The 21,280-nt window shown below is 41.8% G+C and overlaps 3 protein-coding genes across 6 annotated transcripts in view; 2 read left to right on the forward strand and 1 right to left on the reverse strand.

Moving 5' to 3' along the window:
• Nucleotides 1–611: 611 nt before the first annotated feature.
• cdca9 (cell division cycle associated 9) lies at nucleotides 612–3,243 on the forward strand. Of its 2 annotated transcripts, none has more exons than XM_080885377.1 (10): nucleotides 612–926; nucleotides 1,007–1,138; nucleotides 1,213–1,250; nucleotides 1,335–1,386; nucleotides 1,526–1,590; nucleotides 1,753–1,814; nucleotides 2,311–2,406; nucleotides 2,601–2,682; nucleotides 2,879–2,965; nucleotides 3,037–3,243. In XM_080885377.1, the coding sequence occupies exons 1-10, from the start codon at nucleotides 722–724 to the stop codon at nucleotides 3,079–3,081; spliced, it is 864 nt and encodes a 287-aa protein (XP_080741503.1). In that variant the 5' UTR covers nucleotides 612–721; the 3' UTR covers nucleotides 3,082–3,243. The 2 variants fall into 2 exon arrangements, with proteins under 2 accessions (XP_080741503.1, XP_080741504.1); XM_080885378.1 differs by having other exon boundaries at nucleotides 2,314–2,406.
• Nucleotides 3,244–3,553: 310 nt separating this feature from the next.
• plin2 (perilipin 2) lies at nucleotides 3,554–7,116 on the reverse strand. The gene is made up of 8 exons (XM_080885258.1): nucleotides 7,022–7,116; nucleotides 6,741–6,786; nucleotides 6,350–6,545; nucleotides 6,001–6,083; nucleotides 5,566–5,830; nucleotides 4,893–5,071; nucleotides 4,379–4,495; nucleotides 3,554–4,245 (listed from the first exon to the last, which is right to left on the reverse strand). The coding sequence occupies exons 2-8, from the start codon at nucleotides 6,768–6,770 to the stop codon at nucleotides 3,811–3,813; spliced, it is 1,305 nt and encodes a 434-aa protein (XP_080741384.1). The 5' UTR covers nucleotides 6,771–6,786; nucleotides 7,022–7,116; the 3' UTR covers nucleotides 3,554–3,810.
• Nucleotides 7,117–20,011: 12,895 nt separating this feature from the next.
• The window catches only part of LOC308393281 (ADAMTS-like protein 1), a 102,911-nt gene continuing 101,642 nt past the window's right edge, over nucleotides 20,012–21,280 (forward strand). For all 3 annotated transcript variants that reach the window (XM_080876925.1, XM_080876926.1, XM_080876929.1), the window contains exon 1: nucleotides 20,012–20,362. In XM_080876925.1, the coding sequence (XP_080733051.1) occupies nucleotides 20,306–20,362 (57 nt within the window). In that variant the 5' untranslated portion in view covers nucleotides 20,012–20,305. The remainder of the gene's footprint in view (nucleotides 20,363–21,280) is intronic.

Below are 21,280 nucleotides of genomic sequence, written 5' to 3' on the forward strand. Positions count from 1 at the left end.
TTCTGCCCACAAAATAAACATAAACATTTCAGTATTTCTACTTTAGAGCTTGCTAACTTAGAAAGCACGACAGGAAGCCCACAATGCATGCAACTATGTGGTTTTGCACTCATCAGAAACCACAATGATAGTCTAGTAAATAATGAAAATACTTATGTTAGAAAGCTTGTATTTGGTAATTTACCCGATATGAAATGATCGCGGGTTATCCCCAGAAACACTTCCGTTGTGTTTTTTCCTATTTGTGTTTTCGTTTTTCCTATTTCCGTTGTGTTGGACTAAGACTGTTTTTTTGAAGACAGATTTCCTGTACAATTTTGGAGAGTAAGACATACATATGGAAAGTTATGTATAATCCGGATTATACATAAACATGTCAGATTTGTGAATCTGGAACATGTCAGATTCACAAAGGTCACAATCACAGAGGTTTGTTTGCTGTTTTTCAACAAACTTCTAAAGTGAAACCTGAAAATCTGAAAAGTGACAATTACAAACTCTTGAGTAAATCAAGTGAATACTTTTCTGGATGTCCATTTCTTAAACAATGTCTTGTAAAACACTGCCACCCAGTGGTGAAATAAAAAAAAATGTTGCAAATTCTGATTACAGTTAGTTTCTTTAACATTAGTTCAAGTTTTGTGGCTGATCACTGTGAAGTGTATCCTTTCGCCAAGCAACACGGTCAGAATAACCTCATTACTTCCACCCCGCTGCGCGCATGGATATCTTCATTAAAAGTGCTGCGGTGTCAGGTGTTCGGCTGTCTAGTTATTTGATCGCAAACTCCAGTCCACCGAAGCAGCGTGGGGAGATGGCGTCGCGGCGGACGAAAAACACAAGAAGCGTGCAGAGTAAAGAAGAGCTGAGCCGGGAAATGCGGCGCAGCAAGCTGGCTCTATTCATCCAACAGTTTGAGAAAGAAGGTGAGGTGCAGCCTCGCTGCAGCCGCACCCACGTAAAGCTTCATACTTCATTTCTGACGTCCATCCATCTTTCCTTACAGCCCAAGAGCGCGTAAACGAGATGGAGGCCAAAATGGAGAACACGCTGGCCACAGTGGAAAAAGTATTCAAAGTGGAGCTGATGAAGATGCCTCCTTCTCTTCAAAACACCCTCATAGGGGATTTAATAAGCGGTGAGTCCTCTGTGATTTTTGTTATTTTTGAGCGTCTTACATGAACAACAACTACCGACTGTTTTCTCTTGTAGAGGAGGAATTCGCCAGTGAGGAATCAATAGCCAGTAAGGTGAGTTGGGTTTCTGGTTATAATCTGCTGTCTATAATTTTATTATTTTTTATTAATCATATGTTGTACTTGGACCTTTTGCAGAATGAGTGTGGTGAGGTACCCCAGCCCCGCAAACAGATAACCAGTAAAAGAGGTGAAATCAAACTACATTTTTCCATTTTGTCCAGTGAGGTTAACAATTGATCTTGTCATAGGTAAAGACACAAACCTTAATTTCTCCAAGTTATTTTGGGTTTGTTTAGCTGCCATTATTTATACTCGTATTTTTGCAGCTAAACCCACTGATTCACCAGACCAGTCTGCCCCAACCCACAGGGTCTCATCCAAAACCTCAAAGGTAGGTGATGCAGCAGGTGTATTTGCACAGGCATGGCTGTCACTGTGATTTTAAACTTTCCAGTCCTCATTAAAAAAAAAAACCCCACGATCTCTGGGGAATAAAAGCAATCGTTTACATTTCTTTATTTTCTGTCTTCTTGTTTTGTGTCTTTGTGTTTAGGGAGTGAAGGAGACTAAAAGGACGAGGACATTAGTTTGTAGTAACAGCACTGGAAATTTCATGTAAGGATTAGGCTCAAAGTCACATAGTGCATGGTTATTTACTGCTCTGAACCCGATCAAGGCCTTATCCAGTGTTAGTTGAACTGGTTTTCTTCTTAACTGGTATGTTTGTCATTACTTCCACCTGCCAAGAGTTCTCAAAGATTTCTAGATACCCAGGAGGTAATGACATCAATGGAGCTCATTAGTTTGTGAACAGAGTTTAGATCATCAGAGGAAAATGACATATAGTAGGATATATTGACTCTTTGATGGTACCACCTTGGTAACATACCAAGACCCCCAAGAGAACCCCTGACTGAATTTTTGTTGGTCACCAGCGTCAGTCTGAGCAGGTCATAAAACCCTCGCTGAGCACTTTTAAATGTGGGGTTGGCCATTGCTGCTTTTTAGTTGGCATGGAAAAAACCACTTGTTCTACACGGGGAGTGGAGTATGCAAACAACCAGGTAAAATGAAAGGCCGTTCAGCTGTAACACCAGCACTCTAATTGCAGCAGACCCTCCTCAGTCATAACCAAGAGAACTCGCCGCTTGGCAAGTTGCAAGACCAACGACCTGTCCCCGCTGAGCCAGTCCAGACTTAAACTCAGGTCTGTTTGACGCCTTTGTTCGATCAGAAACATGTACTGCATATGTTTTGTTTCTGGCTAAAACTATTTATTTTATTTTTTAATGCTCTAAACTGTGAAGTTTAGCTCCTACGTTGTTTTTAAATAGTTGGCGAGTACAAATACTGTCAGCTCTCATTAAAATGCACTGATGTGAGTTCTGTGTTGACCCGCAGGTCTGTGGTCTCTGCTGGTGATCTGCACTGTTCTACAGCAGGCTCTACTGCACATATCGCTGTAACCACAGCACAGGGGCTGGTACTTTTTTTTTTTTTTCTTTCTCTACATTTCAGAGTCAAACTTGGCCTAAAACTAAGGAGTTTGTCCTTGTTCTTGAGTTCAGTGTATGGAGTCAGATTTTTGAATAAAGTGTTCCTTATGTGAGCTGAGGTCCTGTGGTTTAACAGATTCTAGACATTGATGTTTTTCACAAGTCAAGTGTTTCTCTTCATAGATGGTGAGCTTTTCTGAAGAGACTAAAGATGACATTAACTGGGACATGCTGGATGACGTGGCGCGGTGCCAGATTAAGAAGCTCTCGGTAGGAGAAGGCCCACTTCATTACAAACTGTACATAGAAACTCCATTTGAAACTGTTATTTCACTTTTCAGAGTCTGATAGATTATCTGTCACAGCGGAGTGGCTGCGACAGATGACCGAAGAAACCCAAATATCCCTGTGTCCAGGATGTCTGTCCAGATGGAGCTCAGAAACACATTTAACTTCAAGAAGTTTCTATTATACGTGTTCAGCTGAACAGTGTATTTACAATGCATTTGTGTGGGTTTTAAAACTAATAATAAAAGATTAAGTGTTAATTCATGACTAAGTGCCAAATTATTTGTATGATGGTATTTCAAATGTGCAGCTGAGGTGTTAGTTTGTTTTTCCTTAAATGTACCACGTGGAGCAAATGTTGTGTAATAGAAACCAAATGGGGACCAGTGTTATTGGGTAATTAACCTATTTAGGAATGTCTTTAAATGCCATCAGTGTACAGGTTAAACTGAAGGTAGTATGGGCTAGCCCCTGCCTAGGTAATGGCTTACACACATTTCATGATAGTAAAACTAAAAGCAAGTATTAGTCCCCAATAACTTGATGCAAACTCTGAACAGATTTCACACGTTTATACTGAAGCAAGCACAGGTTTATTGTTCTAGATAAATGATTTGTATGATAATTGTGGAGAATGAAATTGCGCAATTAAAGTTCAATATTCTCAAGTTAATAAAATGTACTTTCTTGGTACTGTGGAATTACATTTCAGGTTCTGTGCTAATACAGTTGAGATTTTAAAAAAATATAAAGTAAAAGTTTGCATACAAAGCTGTCAAATATTGCCACAAAATTCAGAATATTAAGCTTTAAATTGTAATGGATCACTACAGGGATTCCATCTCCACCTCCATGGGCTCCTCCCTCTGTCCCCGTGTAGAAGAGCTGGAGGATGTGGTGTAGGTGCTGCTGTCTTCAGATGCTGGTATGGGAGTGGGCTCGGGAGCCATCCGTGGATAGAAAGGTCCCACCAGCCAGTTGAGTGGCGTGTTGTTGATCAGATAATCCATGACGTTGTCCAGGGACTCTTTCATTTTGCTCAGCTGAACTCTGCTGCTGGTCAACCCTGTGTCTGGCAGGTCTCCCAGCGCCTTAGCTTTGCTGAAGTTGGCGTACACCTGTGAGGCAGAGTAGCCGAGGGACAGCGCCTCCTGCTGGATGTGGTTGGGGAGACCCTGCAGGCTGGAGACGAGGACAAGGCAGGTGGTCTGAAGCTGCTGGGTGAGGGAACGCGCTAGGGTCAAAGTGCGGGACTCAATTACCTGCATAGATGGAGAGGAACAGATCTGAATAAATTTGCATTATTTTCCCACTTTAATTCAATAAGATAAGTGCTGTGTACTCTATCATAAGTGAATCTTATGGATAATATTTTATCTCAATGTAAATCTTTACCTCTGCCTCATGACAGTTCTCCTGGTTTGGACTACTGGACTTCCATGCAACCAGGGAATTCAACTTCTTGTTCACCATCTGGTTAGCACTGTCAATGTTCTTTCTGCCAACCTCAATCTGAAGAAAAACACAGGAAACGTTTTGGTTTTTTTTTTAAGTCCAAAAGCAGTGAAAGGACAGAATGGCTCTATCATCTGGATAATAAAATGAACCAATATTGGCATGATGACTGATGCTGGCAAACAGTGTGGCATTTACTGATGTCAGTGAATGTGTTGTGTCATCGCTTTTTAAGGGTTAAATATTCAAAAATGGTCTAAATACTGTATATGTGACTTTAAAACATACTGGGTGTTTGTATAACGAACATTCCTTTGATATCCAGGAATAAAAGAGTAAATGTCATAACCTCCCCTCCAAAAAACAAAAAGTCCCTTCCTGTGAATCTTGTTCCTTGCTCATTATGTTAGAGAGAGCGTGTGTGTGTGTGTGTGTGTGTGTGGAGGAGGCCCACCAGGTCAACAGTGGAGTTCAGCTCAGAAATGAACTCCATGCAGCGCTGCTTGCGATCTCGTATCTGGACCATGGCTCTGCTGTACGCTCTCTTGCGGAGCTTGGTGGAGAGAGAGCCCAGGCGGACGTAGTAGTTCGGCTCCTTGTTGTCAAAGCTTGTCACAGTTTTTGCCTCCAGCTCTGTTATAAGGCAGGGAAACATGGAAAATCCCAGTCAAACAACAAACTATATAAAGTTGTCTTGTTTTTTTTGTTTTTCTTAAAACCTAAAGTGTGGACAAGTGTAAAAACATTAGTTGTACTTGTTCAGACCGTGAGAAGAGATCAGTTGAAAGAATCCTAGTATCAAGACTGTTTCATAAGCCTCAAAACACCACAGCTCAGCCTGATCAGCTCTTTTTATATGAAGGCACTAATGCAAATTTACACACATAATGTGATCCGGTCAGCTTTTCTGGAAACTGGACCACTAACTGAACTTTGTCACATCTTGTCACACACACAAGCTTAATCTCGCTAGCTTTTATTTGTATTCTGTTTATCTGAAAAACAAACTGGAGACAAATCCACCTTTTAAATTATATGTAAAAAGTAAATCATTAGAAGTATTTCCTTAAATATTTAAAGAAAAATCTATAGAGGCATTTTTTTCTTTGTCTTTTGATTCCACTCACCCAGCTCAGCCTCAGTCATAGGTAAGTACTGCTCCACCAGACTCTCGGATGTACTCAGGGCTGTGTCAACTCCGCTGCTGATGAGCCGTGCCACTCTGCTCTCCAGTACAGTGCTCACGCTGCCGTTGACGACAGATTTGGTCTTGTCCACCCCACCGTGCACCGCGCCCCTGGTTTTCTCCACAACGCTGGTCAGAGTGTCTGAGACTGTGCCCGTCACGACATCTTTAGCAGTGGTTACTACATCCTTGGCATTGGACACAATCTGGGGAGATCCACATGCATTTTTATTTTAGTGATTGCAGCAAAGGATGAGTTTAAAGTTTGTGAGGAAACAGCAATTGTGAAAAATGGGACAAAGGTCACGGCTGATAACCGAGGAGATTAGCACATTTCACATTGTGAAATTGAGCTTGCTGATGAATCAATGCATACCTGCTCAGAGGGCTGGTGAAGAATCGGCAGGGTTTTCTCAATCTTGTCCAAACCTTTACAGGCAAGATCATTGGCCATGGCAACTATAGAAGAAAAAACAAAAGAATGCTTAAGATTAAATAAAGTAAGTAAATGTTGCTTAAAAGTAAAACAAGTATAAAATCTAAACCGTATCAGAAGCTATGATGCTTATTTCTGCCTGATTATAATAAGTGGGTGAAAGGTCGCAATGCCTCAACGGCCTGACTTGAAAAGACAAAGCGTGACTCAGTTTAATCATCCCTGCAGTTTCACTCTGACCTCCTCCCACCTCTAATACCACGCCTACAGACGGATGAATGGTTCTTACTCTGAGGCTCCAGCTTGTCGATGATGGGTGAAGCAGTGGTGAGAGCCACTGAGGTGATGGTGCGGACTCCTTGCTCCGCGGCCTCACACACAGTCTTGATGTACGGGTGGTTGTCCTTTGTGCTGGAGTACACACTGGACACCAAGCCATAGGTGGAGCTGATCAGAGGAAGGCTGGCGACCCTCTCCACCACACTCTGTAAAGCCAACAGAAAGAAAACAGTTAACGTATAAGTCTCCGAACTCCTTTAAACATTACGGAGTGCTATTTTGTGACGGGCTATCGGCGTAAACCCATGGTTTTAAAATTGTAAACCACATAAGACATTTGAAAGCATAGTTTCACGAAATGTACTTAAAACTACAGTACCTGAGGGCAAAAACTAACTCACCTGAGTTGGAATAACTTCAGCGGTTGCCATTTCTGTCCAGATAAACCTGCAGACAAAGAAAATGCGATTTAGTTCAAGAAAACAACAAACACGTAGAATCACGACATTTTACAGCAGATAAACTGGAGGTTGTTACTTCCGTATTAGGTTCTTTAAAGTTTCTCATAGTTAGCTACATAATAATAAACGCTCAAGTGAACCTTCTACCGATAGAAAGGCAATGCAACTGTATTAAACAGCAGTTAAAACACATAATGAAACAGATACCAGTGGACACTTACCGAGTAACTTAACTATTTCCAAACGGTCAATGAGCTGACTGATACTGCGCGAGCAGGCTGTGGCGGTTTTTATGCGCAGCAGCTATCGCGAGATCTAGCCAAGCGCTGTGACGTAGCGTCGCTACTGCTTGTAGGGCAAAGGTAAACGGGGTAAAAGTTTGGTCGGGGAATTCCTCTGAAATCAGCTGTCACATGAGCAGGCGGTGACACAGTTCAGCCCATGGTTTCATCTCCTTTCAGCAGCCATTCAAGTTCAGTGACGACACTTTTTAAAATGTACATATTTTTAATACAACAGCAGAAACAGTGGCTCCAAAGCTGTGAGTAGTCTACACTGAATATGGCTGCACTTCTTTACCATGGGTCCTAGGAAAAGGAAATACATGAAAGCCTCTTCACCTTTTCCCCTACAGTCTCCAAGTACAATACACAAATGACAACGTACTGCCTTTTAAATTATATTTTGTATAAATCATCATAACAGTCAGTGGTCCAGAAGGCTGTTGTTCCTGGTAGTTTGTGGTAATTTAAAAAAATCCAAACTGTTTGGTTTGGTCATGTGAATCCTTTAAATATAATACCAACTGCAACATTACAGGTAAAACTGTCATTTTAAAAATATTATTTGGCCCCTCTACGATTCCCTATTATATTACATGATATTTTGCTTTAGCGGTTACGCTTCCCAGCAAACGTCTATTTAATTAATCATTTCCAATTATCACAAAGCCAACCTGATGAAAAATATTGTAGCTGTTGGCTTTTGGAGACCCTTTGGGGTCTGAGTGCAGTAAATCAGTCTTGCGCAGGCTCAGACTTGGCACGTTTTTCGGGATCTATGTGAGCCGGCTTGATTAGCTCAAACCCACATCATCTACATGGGACCTGCAACAGTTCACCAATGCACTGAGATTAAAGGAAAATAATTGGCAATACAGCATGAAATATGGCCAAATGAGTCCACACACACACACCTAAGTATCATTATGTTTCATGCAGTAAATAAATGTTTGTATTTTGTTGTTGAAAGCAAAACATTATCTTATCATTCAGTGTGGGGACAGTAACTACTGGCAGAAGCCTGAAGGGACAAACAGGATTTCAGTTTGTGGAGTTAGAGTGTATATACAAACCACACAATGCACGTTTGAGTTAAATATTAAAAAACTGAGGCCATTTTCACAGCAGACTGGTTTTTGTCACCACATGGGAAAAACTAGTGTTCCTAATGTTCATCAGCTGTTTGTTAGTGTGATGCTACATAAACCCCCCAAATTGTAAGTCATTTCACAGTTTCACAGTCTTAATTACCCAGTGATTGTTAAAATGAAGATTGAGTTGAAGTTTAAAAAAAAAAGTCACTCCAGGGCCTTTTTAATTCACCGTCAAAGTATTTTCTCACAATGCAGGGAGGCCAGCTGTATATTTGCTCTCATGCAACGTCTAAGAAAGATTAGGGGATTTTTTAAAAATGACTGCAAGACATTTGACCCACACGTAACCTCTCTTAATTGATTTCTGACTGTTGTAAAGGCTTGAACAGTGCCGTACGTCAGTGGTCTACCAGCAGATAAACAGGCCTGCGTTTGCCAGTCGCTCATCGGAGCCAGATGTGTGGCTCTGGTTCGGATCTGCTTGCCAGTGTCAATGCTTATTTCTATTTTGGTACGTGTTATTAAAATGTGAATTGAGTGCTAATGCAGTTTTGTTGGATGCAACACATTTGGAGGCCAGATGAGGAAACATGGGCTTAGCTCAGATTCCTCTGCTGGTTAATACACTGGGACCCTGGATTCAGCAGATGGACCCGTGGGGCCTATTTATCAGCCTTCATGCATTTTAAATGGACCCATATGATCAAATAAATGTTGGCTACAGGAAACAGCAAGATTCTGCATAAAGGACAATAAGATCAAAGCTTTACAGAATAACTATATAAGAAAAACTGAATAACTGACAATCTATTGAAAATGTGTCACACGTTGGGTTTAGTTGCACACTCCCACCTACATTCAGATACCACGTTGCACTGGACATTGATCGGATCATTTTTAACTGAACACGTCATGTTCAGGTGATTGCCCAATTTTATGGCACTCAAAGTACAACCAAGAATAATCAGCGTGACATGATGAAATCTATACTTAAGGTTTGCGGAGGTGTAATCTTTGGCTCACTGTGATGTTATAGCATGTAAAGGTGCATTAGTTCAAAGGAAATGAGGTAATGCTGTATCCAAATGAATTAAATGCTGGCTCATCACCAGCATCAGAACACTGTTTGAATTATTATGTTTGTTGGATGATTTATTTTTTTAAGAAAACCCAAAATCTACACTTTTTAAAAAGTACAGTTTACTCATGGAGTGTACCACTCTGTTTATTTAGAATAAAATGTATTACACAAAAAAACAATGCACTTAATATTTTGTGCACAATTTGTTTCTGCTACTGTAGTATAATAATCATATTTCCCATATCTACTATAAAAATGATTTTCAGTTTCTTATGGAGTAATTTTATTTTGAAAGTCATCCTGAGTATTAGGAGTCATACTCTTTTGTGAGGATACTTGCTTGGATGCTTTATCTGAAATACTGAGTCTTTAAAGTCCCAGTTCAGCTGAGCAGGATGTTCACACATTACTGCCAGCTTGTCTAATTCAGAATGCAGGGTTATTCTGGTTCAATGTCCTAACTTTACCCCTTTAAAAAAATCCCCTGACTCTCTTGCAGGCTTGAAGGGGAAACTGTCCACTCTCAGTACAGACAGGATTTCACAACAGAAGCGCCTCATGTTGGAAATGTTGATGAAATGTTCAAGGAAGATGGAAAGAGAGTGTGAATGAAGTGACGCTGAAACTCGAGGAGCAAACTGCTCCTAGTAAATAGTAACAGGAAGTGAATGTTTGTGACCATGTGCCTGCTTTTTGCCTTTGATCTGGTAACAGCTTCTCTGCTGTTCTTCATGGATAAGAAAAAGAGCAGCTAGATGGTGAAACTTGGACACAACTAAGTGGCCGGACAATAATCCCAAACATACATGAAAACTGCTTTTGGGATGGCTAAAGAAAACTCACACCTAGCTTTGGGAACAGTCTTCCCACAGCCCAAAGCTCAATCCTATTTAAAATTTGTGGACTACGTTTAAAAGCCGGGTCTGAGCCAGTAAAACAATCAATTTAAATGAACTCTACCAATTCAGCCAAGAATCCAGCTATAATTTTTCTAGAAACTTGTCGATTGCTACCAAATATCTGGGTGAGATGCAACTTGTTGAGGTGTATGTATCACCCTGCATGTATACTTTCGGTCCTGTGTGGATTAGAGAAAATCCAAAATAACTTCAAACTTTTGTACTCAGATCTTGTATTTTATAAGTCATTTAACATGTATGCATATGTATCATCCCAATTCCATGGAAAATAATATAATTAAAATCCCCAAATTACCATGTGATTTATCCCCATTCCTGACACGACTCTAGTATCTCACACTTGATGGTACTTACAGGTTAAACCCACTAGATGGCACCAATGTAGGCAAAATTAACACTCAAACTAAACACTGTGGTGCTTCTGTTTCTTGCCTTTCCCCAAATTGTTTCAATGTTTAGTTTACTGTACTTTATTTAGTTTTACACATAATTTCTGTGGGCTAAAGTCCCTTTTTTGGTTTGGGAGAACCCCGCCCCCCAATTCCTGGCCAAAACAGTGATGGACCTGCTGTGATGTGGCACCATAAGCACCAGAATTCTGTACTCATATTTTGGATGAATTGATGGATGGACCATCCATCCATCCATCCATCCATCCATCCATCCATCCATCCATCCATCCATCCATCCATCCATCTTCTTCTGCTTATCAGGAAGTACAATTAGATGAATACATATTAGCCATTTGAAACCCCAGGTATGCAACAGACATGTTGATAGCTTGAGAGGGAAGAGCTGGTAATGAGCCGAGTCTGCTGCTTCTCTCAGCTGACATGAAAAGAACGATCACTTGTGGCAGAGAGGGGACAGAGTCTGGCAGGAGGAGACTGGAGATCCTCACATGGGATCCCTCTATTGTGCCCTCAGAGACAGGTAGGGCTGCGGGCAGCATGCCAAGACTCCTGGCTGGGTAACAGATACCTGTGGGCTACTGGGAAAGTGTCACACCTCCAGATCACACACAGCTAGCGGCGCTGCGTGAAGAAAGAGTACAGACAGGAAGAAAAGAGGGAGAGTGGGTGAACTTTAATGCTCTTTAGATCACAAGGGAAAGAGGCAGAGATGGTGCTTTAAAGCAAAGGAGAAAGGAAGTGACATGTCTTTGGTGTAGTGGTATGCTTTGGTTCACTCTACACTCGAGCACAGCAGCCAATTTAAATACACCTTCTGCCAGACAGTGCCAGCCAATAGGTGTCTGCTGCTGTCAGTCAGACAGTGCACTGTGGGTTCTTTAAATACATATTACAAGCTTTGAATTTCAAATGACTGAGTTCCCCGGGGTGACCCGTAAACACCTTGTTTTTAATGCCTTGTTTTTAATGCATGTTTTGCTCCTATAGTGACTGTGCTCATTTTTACTCCCCAGGTACACTTTGGAATTTGATATTAATTATTATTTTCTGTGCACTCAAAAACATTTAGACCTAAAATGCTGACTTTAAATAATTTAATCACATGTTTTGTTACATAATAACAATGTAAAATATAGAATTTAATGGAATCTGGTATTTAGGGGATATAACCTTCTTTTTTTTTTAGTCTAGGACATAATTTTGTTTCAGTAAAAATACTTTACTAAAGTAAAAGGGAAAAAATGATAGAGTTCAGGAAATCACCTTTGAAAAACATTTAATATTAGAACAAAGGCCTTGATTATGTAGTTATAGGCTGCTGGCTTCCTGTTTGGCCACTTGGGGGCAGCAGAAACTGCTTGAAAATACAGCAGATTATCCCTCAACCTTCAATTTCCAACAGATGCTAACCAACATGAACAGTTTTAAGATTTTTATTTCAAGGATGAAAGGACATAAATAACCCCAATTATATATTTTTTAAATTAATTATATTCAATATTCACCCTTCTCTCTGTTGATTTCTATTCTTTCTGAGGGCCCCCCAATCTGTTAGCTGCTAAATGCTATCATTGCTGTTTGGTGCTGAAAAGGCAGCAGAAGAAAAGGACAGCAAACCAGTCAGTATGTTTTAGTCCATAATCATAGGTAGGTTGTCACCACTGTCCTCTCTCCATATAAAAAGATTAGCAGCTTTAAAAAAAGAAAGAAAAAAGAATAGCAATATCTACATGTGTTTAGGTCACTTCTAGTCTATTTTCGGACATTATACCTCAGTCATGCAGCTGTTTGCTAAAAAGCACCCATTATCTTTTATTGCTGCTTGTGTTGAGTCAGGTTAAAGCATACCACTTTTGCTCTGTTTAGAATTACAGTCGTCTCTTAAATGTGCAAAAATGGCAACCTAATACTTATTGTTACAGGCAAACACACACACATACACAAAAGACATTCCCCGAACAGAGTTGTCGTCATCTCGATCAAGTCGAGGTGGACTAAATATTGTCCTTACTCTTGCTGAGTGAATTTACAGGAGAACCTCTCCATCTGGGCCAGAAATAGCTACATAAACTTTTGTAGCCCTGCTGCTAAATTTGGATCTGCTTTCCAGCTTCAAACCAGCCCCGGAGCCGGAGAGGTCGCAGAAATAAATGACATTTTAACAAAATGATGCCTGCCCTCTTGAAATAACCATTACTTCAGCCTTTAATAAGCAGCGGATCTGCACGGACAGTATGCGTTTAGCAGGGCAGCGACTGCTGATTTACTGCAACATTCTGGGCAAGTTTCTTATTAAGCAGGGCTCTGCGCACCTGTCAGATGTGATCCTCAAATAATGACTCTGGCTCATTAGATAGGACATCTAAGCAAACCCTCTACATTTCCCATTGTGTGGCCAAAACTACACGATTAAGGTAAAATGTGAGAAAAGGTCACTATTTGCAGCCTGGTTTTTGAACTTTATAACCTCTGCATTCAGGCAGGGCCCCACCCGGACCCCCACTTCTCCCACCTTAATGATGATTTTCAGTAATGATTTTCTCAGAGAGAAGAGGGGGAAAGAGGTCTCACATTTCATAGTTGGGAGACTATTGCTGTGGTTGTTGACCTGTGAGGCACAGATATAATTGCAGAGCTGGTCAATGAGCACATACTTTGAATGGGTCAGATGGCAGGTCAGACAATGAGGCTTGTCCCTCGTGCGGCTCCAACACGGTCCCACATGACCCCACCATGTTTCAACAGTATCCCATCACAGAGCATTTTCACAGAGCCGTGCTGGGATTAGCAGGCCGGCTGTTTGTGCTGGCAAAGGGGGAGCGATTCACAGCTATATTTTCTGGCTGCCGTAGCTGACAACCACGGCGAGTCCTCGTAATTATAATATAATTGAGAATGATCTAAAACCCAATGTCCTCGCTGTGCCGTCCGGGCCAGTGTTTACAGAAAACAGCTGCTTAAATAGGCACTTAGAAGGAATTAGAAAAACATTTTTTTACGTCCCAGAGAGTGAGTACGTCTCTGTCTGTGTGCAAGTGTGCATACATGCGTGGGCTGGCTATTTGGGCACCTACACAGACAATCTCTTTGTTTTGGAAGTGTTCTCTTAAGTCTTCGGAGGCAGACGGGAGCCAAGAACAACGTGGGAAATGGGCTCTTGCTTCATTTCGGCTTTCTCTCCAGGCTTTTCCTTTGCAGTCTCTCTGTCAGCTGGCCTCCAAAGCAGTACCTGAGGCGTGCAGAAAGCTGAAGAAACCAGAGAGAACGAGGTTTGGACACGAGAGGAGTCATAATGGGAACCGAGTGGCAGCTGACAGCCAGGCCAAGCTATCTGTCATCCGCCTCTCCTCCTCTGCCTTTCTTTTGGTCTCTCACACATACGTCGTCAGCAGAAGGCATGCACCCAACCAGCCCTCTGTTCAGGTGGTCTCTGTGGGTAGCCAGGGCTGTGCTGAGCAGCACAGGACACTGTGAGGTCCTTGGCCTGCAGTGCTGAAGTGTTGCACGAGCATCAGTGTTTGCCATTCATAACTCCTTTTAAAATATATATATATATGTATTCCAGGAAATAAAAGAGATGAGTCATGCGAATGTCGATGTTCTGACACAATATCAAGCACATATGTTTACTGGCATGCCCTGAAAGCAGTGCAAAACACCTGACTAATTAGTAAGTGCATCTAACTAAGATGATTCATACTTTAATAAGGGGAAGCCGTAAAAGTTCATTAAACAAGGAAACAAAAACAAAATGAGGTCTCTTTATATGCGGTCAAAGATGGAGCCTCAGTGTTCATTTCTTTCATGTGTTTCTAGAAATTGCTGCAAAACTACATTTAGTGAGTTAGATTTTTTCACCCGGCTATCACGTATAAGTGAACACCATTCATTTTTAACTGATTTTAATGAGTCAGTAGCTAAATCCAGATAGATAAAAAAAAAAATCATCCAAAGGTTAAAGCCAAACATTTAAAGCTCTAAGGCTTGTTCTCAAAGCTGCTCTGATTCAGCCCTCCTCAGCCCACGCTTGCGATGTTGCAACATCTCTTTGAATCGGGCTAGTGTAGCTTCCTGAATCCCAACGCCGCAGACTCTCAGCTGTATCACTGCAATATTTTGGTAGTACAGTATTAATACTTTAAGACATATCACTTTCCAAAGTTAAAGAGAGTCTCCCAGTGAGACCCCCACGTTTCCCTTTTAGGCAAATTTGCCAAGCGCGTATTAGAGATGTGGTACAATTTGTTCTTTACTCTATAGATGAAAGTCTTTTAATGCTGCACAAACAGAACAATGTGCTTTGAATGGTATTAGGGCAGGTTAGAGACTTATTCAAAAGGCTTTAACCTGTAGGGTAAGTTTATAAATTAATCCTAGAAGGAAACAGACTTTTGATGTAATTTGCTTTTGTGCCTACATTAAAGTAAATTCCTTAAATGTCAAATGATTTGAATTATGTTATAACCTTACAGCATTGTCATTATTTCCAAGCTGAATGGAGGGGTTTGGTTTCTCTTGGTGGCGCTCCACAGCAGTAAGACGGCCCAACAACAGGGTCAGTATACATTTCATCTCTGAGATCTAATCTTTCTTTTTTTCTGTACTTGATATGTCCCCCGTGTTTATAATGACAGACTCCATCCTCCTCATCACTGAGGATCTTGATAGTGCACGCATTTCTGGAGGCATGTTCTGCATCCTTCATGTTCTGGAGGCCTTATATTTACTCTTAGCTCTAAGGTGTCTTATTGGATTCATGTCAGACAACGTAACTGGCCAAATTCATAGTTTTCAAGATTTTTTCGTCTTCAGAAGCTCTCTCTGATTTTGGCAGGGTGTCGTTGCCATGCTAGAATATTCTGCTATTCTGGGGGATTATTGGAGTCACCGTGCCAGCCAGTGTTTCTTTATATTTGAGGTATCCATGTTACCATCAAAAGTCTTCATATTTGTCAGTATTTTTTCACCTTCAGTGAAGTTTAAGCTGGCACTTTTGTGCTGAATGCAAAGGAAGGTTTCTTGGCTTGGACTCTGTGCACAGAGGATGACGTAGCGCAGTGTCACACAAACTCTAATTCCCATTGATATCTCATGTGCCAAGTCGAAAGGCACAGCCCCGTCTGCTTTTCGAAGCTAATATGGTGGAGTAGTGCACTGCAGTGGCCATGGCAGAGGATAGTTACTGCAGCGCTGATAAGAGGTAGACTGGCTGTCTACACAACATAATTACTGCTGCAACTGTGTTTCAACTGCGTTTTGGCTGCTCACCGATCTCACGTCTCTGAAAGCTCTCAATCTGATTTTTCAGTTCCTCTGTCTGTTCTGAACTTTTCTATATTTCATGATGTAAAGTTACTAATGTAGCCCGTAGCTCCAACTTTGAGGACGCTCTAGTGTTTACAGGTACTTTTATAACCATATTCATGCCATGTATACTAACTGGAAGTCATAGTTTTACCCCATTTTATTCATTGATGAATGTTTTTAAACTTTGATTGTTTAATTTTTTTTAAAGGTGAAAAACTGCAATGTGTGGTTTATAATTACAAATTAAAATGATATGGGTATGATGAAATAGTTAGTGGTATTCTTGCACTGTTTATATATATAAAAGTATGTGCCCTGTGTCTAACCCAACAATAGCAAGGATAACACCCAACAACCAAGACTTAAATAAGTGTTTTAAACAACAGATTCATGGGTGTAAAATGGATAGATGAACAGAGAAAGCCGTTGCCAGGCAGAGGCTTTCTAAAAGCAGCATGAGTAAAATCAGTGCCTGGGTTTTAGAGCGCTAAAACGAGGCAAATCATCACAAAGACAAAAGAGAAGGTGAAAATATGCTTTTCCACTTATTTTCCCATTCCCCATAGATATTTCATCCTCTTTGCCCTAAATAACACAATTCATATCTCCTGCCAGCATCGGGGCTGTAGCAGATTTACTGTAACAATAGACTCATCTACACCAGAAATGTCGTTTTCTGCTGCCCTGTCTCTTTTCTAATAGCTGCTTGATTGTGTTTGCTGAGCTGTAATATCCATGGAAAATCTGATGAGGACATATCAGATACTGTATCACAGGTTACTGCTTTCATCAGAAAACTGGATATTCTGGATGTATGCAGTATGGTGCCCTAATCTTATTGTACGCCAGCCAACGTTATTCATCACTAAGCTGTTCAAGCAAATTTTTTGACTATTCATGAAGCATCATATTTAGCTTCGGCCATAAGCCAAGACTTGTATGTAGTTAGATACTTCCTTAAAGAGAAAGAGAGAGGAAAACAACAACAACACCCTCAGTTTCTCAGGCAGGCTGACTGATCACTGGCTGCAGCGCAAAGAGGGTTTTGCCCACTGTCAACATTTCTGACTGGTTGTTTGTGGCATGATGCCCTCAGACAGCATGCAGTGGACACAACATGCCCGATGGAAGTCAACGCCTGCAGTCTGAAACAGATCTTTGCTGACAGACAGACGGACAGACAGACAGGTTACTTTACCCTTAGCGGGCCCGGCATTCCCGGGACGCTGAGGCCCAGCAGTGGCAACGGCTTTCGTTTCCTTTGGAGTCTCAAGCATGAGCACACACACGTACAAACACACACGGACCGATAGCGTGCCAAATTCCACGGAGCCATAAAGGCAATCAGGATTGATGAGACAACCAAGTGGCGTTAAACTGCGTGCAGAGGGGGGTTTGGAAACCAGGAGCCACAAAACACGAGTTTATGTGCTCTGTGATGCAGAAGTTTGACATTTTGGGAAGTTCTTAGGTGGAGTCCGCTCTTATCTTGTCTAGTAAGTAATAATCATAGTCACAGGCTACTTAAAAAAGGTTTTACCACTTTAGGAGACAGCCTTGCTACCAGCTTAAAGCCGCTAAATTTACTATATGATGCCTCCTGTAAATAGCAAAAAGGTGTCGGCTGTCTTGTCTAATCCCCCTCCTTGAAGATCAGTAAAACATATACTATACTTCCAAAACATGACTGCTTTGGTGGAAAAATAAAAAGATTTAAAAATCTGCTTGCTACCTCTTTAACGCAAAATCTGGTGTCCTGTGAAGGGCATATTCTTTCCATGGTATCTGGCAAATTCTCTCCCCTCTCTTTGAACACTTGTGAAACGCAGCTCTTTGACTCTCCGGCCAAATATCACTGACCTAAAGCTTGGAGTCAGCTAAAGTGAGACAACCGGGTTAGTCATATGCTGAGTGCTGACCTTCTCTGAGTGTGTTTAGCCAGGAAAACCCCACACATACATGTACTGTACATACTGTGGCCCCATTTTCTGCTCATAAAGTCATGCCGGTTGCGTGTTCATGGAACGTAATAGGTGCTTCTAAAAATGCCCAGAAGCAAGAAAAAAAAGTGTCACTGAGCATTCAGGGCATCGTTGCATTCAAACAAAAGATCCCAGCTAAATGACTGTGATTAGCTGCTGCTTTGGCCTCTTATTTGTCTTCCCACACAGAGAAGTCCTGTAAGATCTGTTGAGCAAACAACTTGCAGATGCCTTTTTGAAGCATGTACAGCCTCTAAAAATACATTTGCGCCCCAAGGCAGTGATTTTGCAACTCTGCTGATGGGAGCTTTGAGCAAGGGATCCCGGTGAATGTGTCCATCAATGAGAGTAACATGAGGACGTAGCTTAGCCATGCACCGCCAGTCACAGTGAATGTAAACTATTCATGTCTCCGAGCATTATCTGCCACTTGGTCTGACTTTGTGGGGTGTCTGTGCTGCTCTTCGGGTACCAGGAGGGGTGGTCAGAGTTCATCGGGACGCCCTGGAGTCTTTCCTCTTTGTAAGACATGAGCAGGTAGGATTACAGTTTCAAGCAGCTATTAAGGATGATCATTTAACCCCGAGCTGGAGAAGGAAATGATTTCAACTCTCACCACAGTCTTCAGGTAAAAACCTCCCCCCACCCCTTCTCTCATTCTCCTTTGGAAGTAAACATTTACATTCTTGTGCTCGGTGTTTTAATAGAGATTAAGCTGAATTTAAGCCTGCGTGTCAGGCAGCAATTCAGGTAGCTCATACCATACATACCTGTGCTATTTTTTGCCTCTGGGGGCATTTCTTTAAAGCTCGGCTGAGGACAGATGACATTTTCTAGGAACGTTGTTATTACGGTGGCCCTGGACATCTTCAAAAGCGACAAGCGAGCCTTAATGCCCCACCACTGCGGGCTAGGCTTCAAAGGACGAGAGTGTCTCTCATTTTAATGAAGGTACGGGATCAAACGGAAGAGGAGTTGCCAGCCCGAGCCATCAATTATAAAACAAAATTCCTTCTTTGTTGAAGTGGAACACGTTGCGGCTCTTTTCTGAGTCAGTAAGAAAAAAAAGACAAAATTTTTTTTAAAATGAGGTCAAAATGCCCTCCACAGTGATTTAGCTGTTCGCCTGGTCCAACTTGAATTGTATCTGTTTGGGTTAATATCCGACCCCAGGTTGGACACACATTAAGAAAGTATGTGATGTTCATGTCCAAGGATACAACAGACCAATATCAAATTCCACAAAAAATATGACCCACTTAATATGATTCATTAAAGCAATGACATGGGTCTCATCAGGCTAAACCAGAAACAACCTCAGATTTCAATCATATGCCAGCAAAGGCCAGGGCTATGAACGTCTCATTCCATCTGGTTGATCTCAGTTCTTAAGCAGTGGGAGCCTGATTTAGATAAAACTCTTCCTGACCTTAAATGGCACATGGTTGGCAGCATGGGATGCCTTAACTTGAAAGACTAATGCATTTCATACTAAAGCTGTGATAAAGGAGGCACAATCCCTAACCGGCGCACAGCCGACAGCACAAGACGTTCCAGCTTGAGCCTGTGGATCTGTGGGGTTTAAGAAAGAGGAGTGGACCTCTGTTGTGCTCTTCTACCTTCAGGATGAGTCATTTCTTTGAATAATTAAAAAGCAGCAAACATTCCAACCCCTCATGTAACAAACGAGCTGTTAGTGCTCTGCTACAATGAAGCAACCATGTGTCTAAAAAGTCTTTGTGGGTTTGAAGTTGTCCCTGAACTGAGGTCAACCTTTCCAAAACCCGTGACTGGATATGAACACGGCCTTGAAATTAGGATTAACGTTGAAAAGAAGCTGGAGTTAAAGTTTTCAGCATGAAGGTTGAGTCCCCTGTTGAATGACTGTGCGCATGATCTATTTAGTTATTGGTTTAAGTTTCAATACAAGCACTTCTGAGTACAGGTAAACAGTGAGGGGGGAAACAGCTTAGTACAAGTGATCTAATGCAAGTCATCCATTCGGTGAAAGTCAGCCATAACGCACAGCCATAAAAGCATCACTTCAGCTTTGCACGCGTCTTGCGCTGAGCTGCACATCGGCGCGTAACGACCCGGGAGTGTGTTTCTTTAAGAATGTAAGGTGGGTGAGACCCTTTTCCTGACGCACGCCTGGTATGCAAACATAAATTTAGCAGCAACGTGTTTGCCGGGGGAACAAAATATCTGGAAGCGACCGTGGACTGTCATGCTGTCTCCGTCCGCTCTTGGCTGACTTTTACCTTTTTTCCTCTCTCGCTCTCCTGGAAACTGGAGCCGGAGCGCAGCGCGGAGAGACGAGCGGACCTCTTTCTCCCCGAGTGACTGGGGCAGGCTGGGACATAGAGCGGGCGATCAGAGCCGTCTATCAACGCTTTGAAATTACTTAAGAGTTTGTTTGCGTCCGTGATGAGTGGGAGCTGTTTGTGGACGACTAGCCTGGTTCTCCTCGCTGTCTGTGCGAAGGTAAGCCGCGGTGGCGTCTTCACGCGAACAACTTATGGATCCTGTCATTTAACATGAGGGGAGAAGGCGCACCGCTCCGGTTTCAGCGCATTTAAGTCAATTTATTGGGAAGGAAATCAGACACCTGTTGCTTTCAGTTTGGCTTGCCCTCTGTTTCTAAAGGAAAAGTCAGCCTATGTAGAAACATCAGTGACCTGTCGTTTCAAATTTATTACAAGAGTGCTCTGAGGTACAGATTCATACATGGCTCATAGCTGGTGCCCATGCCTGTCAGTACTTTGCCCCCCCACCAGAAGCCAAAACTATTCATCATCTGGTGATGCTGTTTGTCTAAAGCAGCTATTGTTTGCAAGAAATGAGGCCGCTGATTGATGGGTGTAGAATATAATAAAATACACTCCACCAGGAAGTTAGAAATTAAGAAAAAGATTGATGGTGAACAAATATATCTGCTGTTTTGGAAAAAAAAATCAATGTCCAACAATCACTACTAACATATTCGTCACATGTACATGTATTCATACAGTCCCTTTATATGTATGCATCAGTCTTGTGAGGCAGGATTGTGTAAAAGCTGATTCTTTCTGCACAGCGGGGAGTTTTAACCTGGTGCACAAAGCAGTTGTTTGGTGTGCAGACAGATTTTTTTTTTTTTTTGGGGGGGGGGGGGGGGGGGGGGGGGCTGTCAGCGTGTGTAAATGACCACAACAGGTGCTAATAGCACTTCAAGGTGATTTCCTGCTGAGTATGTCCACATTGTAATCAGTGACTTTCAAGCAACGAAGGAGAGCTCGGGACTTTGCAGGTCTGCAGACCTAACTGTGAGGCTACAGAGGGTTTATCCTCTGATAAATTATCCCTGTTAGATATTAACTGATTCAAATATGTTGGAATCAGCACAAACTCATACGTCAAACA

The sequence above is a fragment of the Rhamphochromis sp. 'chilingali' genome (assembly GCF_963969265.1).
Source record: "Rhamphochromis sp. 'chilingali' genome assembly, chromosome: 1".
NCBI classification, from domain to species: Eukaryota; Metazoa; Chordata; class Actinopteri; order Cichliformes; family Cichlidae; genus Rhamphochromis; species Rhamphochromis sp. 'chilingali'.